Genomic DNA, 3,989 nt, shown 5'->3' with positions numbered 1-3,989 from the left:
CATGGATTTTCCTGCGCCCAAAAATATAGTTCGAATAGAGCAGTGTTGAGGGACCCCTCCCAACTACATTTCACCCATGACTTACCAGTTCACTCCCAGTGAGACTGTTTGTAGAGTTTGGCAAGGTTAAAGCATCAGTAGTTCCAGGTCCTTTTTGTTCTTAGTAACGCAAACAGGCGAACATAAACGTCTGAGCGAGGGGAGCGCTGCGGGTATTTGCGTGAGAAGGAACTCAGTATCTCTTCCCTAATATCGGAGATGTGTTACATGGGCGAAGAGTTTAATTATCGGGAATTTAGGCAGGACATTTGACAGCTGGGAATGATTTTTGCGCTCTGAGGACGTTTCAGGTGCAATTCGATTAGAGGTGTCTTCGCCCCTCAACTAACCTTTCGCCATATTTTGAACTCTTATCGGGCACATTTCAGTGACGAGTGACTTGTCTTCAAACGTGACAGAGGACGTAACACCATGTGGGAAAAAGTACCACAGCTGGGTCAAAACGACTTGAAATCAGCTCAGTGCGGCTGCGCATGCGAGACGCCCGAAGCGGCGCGGCTGAGCTGGCGATTGCAACTGACTAGGACTGCAGAGAAGAGGGGAGCTAACAAGGCTCCCACCACGATCATGATCTGGCTTCGTCGCGCCGCTCCGAGCACCGCTGCTTACGCAAGTCCAGTTCGTCTTAGCTCGACTGTACACCGTGTTGTATCAATCTGTGGAGTCCAAGCCGAAGGCGGAAACCGTCTCGAGCTCATCTCCATTGGTTGTATGCAAATGCAAAAAGAACTTATTTATTTAGTTCACGACTTTGTGTCACACTCCGTGGTGTTAGTTGACTGCTGGCTTCTTGCACACATATTTCCTCATTCTGACTCCACAATCCACATCGTTCCATTGCGTTTTGGCGCCCTTGTAGTCGTCTTGCAGTATCTTAATGTGCTTATTTTTAGTTTAAATGAGACTCGCAGTTGTTTTTTTTTCCCTCGACTCTTATTTCTACATCCTTCACTCTTCTTTTTCTTGAAACTCAGAAATACCTTCTATCAGATTGGCAGAACGATTCAGGCTTTTGTTTACAAAATTACCGACATAATTTGTGGAAGTTAACCTCAGCGCAGGCGTATTTGCTGGCATCCTTTTCTGGTTTTCCCTTCATCCAGTTCAGGTAACTGCTGTCGCTGCCGTCCATCCAGGTCCACTTATTCTGCTGGAAATGATGCCCGTGATTCGTAAAAAGGCTGGAGCTGACTGTTCCCAACATTCTTCTGAAGAGCATCTCCCAAGATTTCGTATAGTTTATTTTCGTCTTTTCATTTTCGTCATTTTTGAAGAGACACTCACCAAACGTGTGAAGGAAACAGTATGAAGTCAATTTTTTTTCGGTGTCGAACTTGATTTTCTCAAATATATCTCTGTAGGAATATATTTTTCTAATGAACTTTACCTGATATCGAAGCCCAATCCAAGTCATACCATTAGTATCCTGTTTTTGACCGACTTCTGTAAGCGCTAAAAAAAGTGATTTACGGCAACTTTTAGATATATATACAGTGACGATTTCTTTTTCTCAAATCTAGATTTTTGGGAGCATGTGTGGTCTTCTCCGGAAGCTTGAAGCCTTTTTCTTTTCACTCCTAGCATCCAGCACAATTTTGGATTACAAGGTCGAGCCAAGGTTTCCAGGAAATACCGCATTTGTGGCTTTGTAGTTGCAAACATAGAATTATACAAGGCAAAACAGTTCCTTTAAATCATAGAAATTCTGAAAAAAAAAACATTCCTGAAGTGGAAAATTCTTTACAGTAAAAAGGAGGCTTCAGAAAGTCTAGCTCTCACGTGTTTAAGTTGCAAATTTTAGTTTATGGTTTTGGTTCGACTTACATGCGACGAAATTGTTCTCGAAGGCGTTGACGATGGATGTGAGGTGGCCACCGAGGGATTTACAGTCTGCCTCGGCGGAGTCGAAGGTGTTGTCGCTTCCTACCTACAGCTTTTATCCTCTCGACCGAAGTGTGGATTCATGAATGGATTTCTAGGGAAGGTTGAAGTACTTTGAGCACTCACGTAATAGCAGGACTTCGTAAGATCGAAATAGGTCCAGTCGGAGTCACAGTTCGCGTTGTCAGAGTTGGCTTAATTTTATTTCCGTACAACAAACAATCGAATTCAAAATTTTAAGGACTTTCCTACACAATAACAATAAATACTTAAGCAACAGTGATGTAAAGTGAAAAAAAACGCTGGTAGCACCTTTCTGAATTTTTTAGTTTTATTTTCTGAATTAGCTAAGAAATATTTGAGTTGCTTACATCTTGCGGGAAGAGAAAACACCAGCATTGGTAGCAACAGGAACAGTAAGGACTTCATCCTGCAAATTAAGGAATATCTGGGAAATAAAGTTTAACTGTGACGAGTGCATTGTAGGATGGTTGGTTTTAGAAGAGAAAAATTCAACTAAAATATAAATTACAAAATTGAAATACATACTCCGGTGTAAAAAGTGACGAACAGCTTCTGGTGTATGTTACCGGTTTGTTTTAGGAGAAATGCCGGAACATGGTCCTTATCAGTGATCCAGTGTTTTTATCACACATGATAGGGTTGTCCCGTTTCACCTGCACAGTGTTTATAAGAATGATCCGGAACCAAACCTTTGTAAAAATGTACACGAGAAAGGGATATCGCAGTGTTCTTATTGGTGGGAATCCTAGTTTTTAGGCTCCTTATAAATACGATTAGCCAAATCTTAAATTTATAACAAAAAGGCTCAAACAAACAGAACGCTTCAGAGTTTTATCTCATTCTTTCTTGCCAAAAAAAAGAGCGGATAGACTGCAGGAGAATCCCAGCCTTTTTTTGAAATCAAGTCTGAATATCCTGCTAGTTCTTCTAACTTTTCATTCTCACCATTTTAACTTCACGCCTAGGATCTCTTTCTGTTCTTTCAGTTCTTTTGCGGATATTTCTTGTGATTCTTTGCCTGATTGTTAGTACCTATATAATTCATGTGTTCCATTCATGGTAAACAGAACGAAAATAAACTAATTGTATAGTGGTTGCAGTACCAGCTAAAATATTAAAATGGTGCGTCGCACGCCTGGGGTTCCTGAGGAATCGTAACGAAAATAAGAAGTTATCACGGAGGTAGATGGAAGGAAGGATCTAAGCACACTACCTTGTGATCTTTGCATCTTACTGCCCCTTGGTTTTAATTCGTGATTGGTTTTCTCTTATATGTACCTAAATTATTTCCTAAACCTAAAAAGAAGGAGATTTTGCTTCAGCAGTATTCTATTTGAGCAGCAAATATTCCTTCTGTGTGGCATCAGCTTTGTGAAAAGCGAAAAACTGTAAAGAAATCTCTAAGGACACGGTTTTTTATGAGCAGCCACTCATGACCGTAGATTTCTGCCGCTGTTTCCCGTTATTTTTTCTTCTACAGAAAGAAGATTATAAACAAATGCGACCAGTTTTTTTTTCATGGATTTCCTGTAAAACTGAGTGTGAAAAGTTTTGAATGCTAAAGAAAAGAAGTTTATTGAGACTCGGTAAAGAAATCAAGGATAAATCGCCTATTGAAGTAAAAAAAACTTTCAGAGAATGAAGATAATAATGTAAAAGCAGGCAATGTTGGTAGAAATACTCTTCACCGTTTTATAAAAATCTTCGGATAAGCAATCTGTACCCATTTTGGAAGTTGTTTTTCCCCACTCTCCATTTGTACGAGTTATACATTTTGGTCCAAATGTTGCTCTAGTTGTTTGGACGTCCTGAATGGTGTCACTTTCAATGAAATTAACGCGAATTTTTTTTCGCGTTGTTGTGGATTTGTTTTGTGAATTTTTCTCTTCCTTCCATATCAATGCGATCGTGTCGAGGGGACTACTGAAATTGTCAGAATAATTTCAATCAGCCGCAAAATTAGCGTTGAAGGACATCGAGACGGTGCAGAACTCGGCACTAAGTCGACCCAATTTGGTGCACAC

The 3,989-nt window shown here is 40.4% G+C and overlaps 1 protein-coding gene across 2 annotated transcripts; it reads right to left on the bottom strand.

Moving 5' to 3' along the window:
• Nucleotides 1-831: 831 nt before the first annotated feature.
• On the bottom strand, nt 832-3,721 carry RB195_006301 (uncharacterized protein; the record flags this gene model as incomplete). 2 transcript variants are annotated; one of them, XM_064179321.1, is made up of 8 exons in its annotated part: nt 832-933; nt 1,112-1,210; nt 1,448-1,512; nt 1,885-1,987; nt 2,068-2,135; nt 2,313-2,371; nt 2,491-2,517; nt 3,654-3,721. In XM_064179321.1, 8 exons carry the CDS (start codon nt 3,719-3,721, stop codon nt 832-834), a joined length of 591 nt encoding a protein of 196 aa, XP_064036283.1. The 2 variants fall into 2 exon arrangements, with proteins under 2 accessions (XP_064036283.1, XP_013303403.2); XM_013447949.2 differs by lacking the exons at nt 2,491-2,517; nt 3,654-3,721 and having other exon boundaries at nt 2,313-2,370.
• Between the last annotated feature and the right edge of the window lie 268 nt (nt 3,722-3,989).

Source organism: Necator americanus, chromosome I (genome assembly GCF_031761385.1).
Source record: "Necator americanus strain Aroian chromosome I, whole genome shotgun sequence".
Classification (NCBI taxonomy): domain Eukaryota; kingdom Metazoa; phylum Nematoda; class Chromadorea; order Rhabditida; family Ancylostomatidae; genus Necator; species Necator americanus.
The sequence above is the reverse complement of the archived record's forward strand: the minus strand, read 5'-3'. Positions and strand labels throughout refer to the sequence as shown.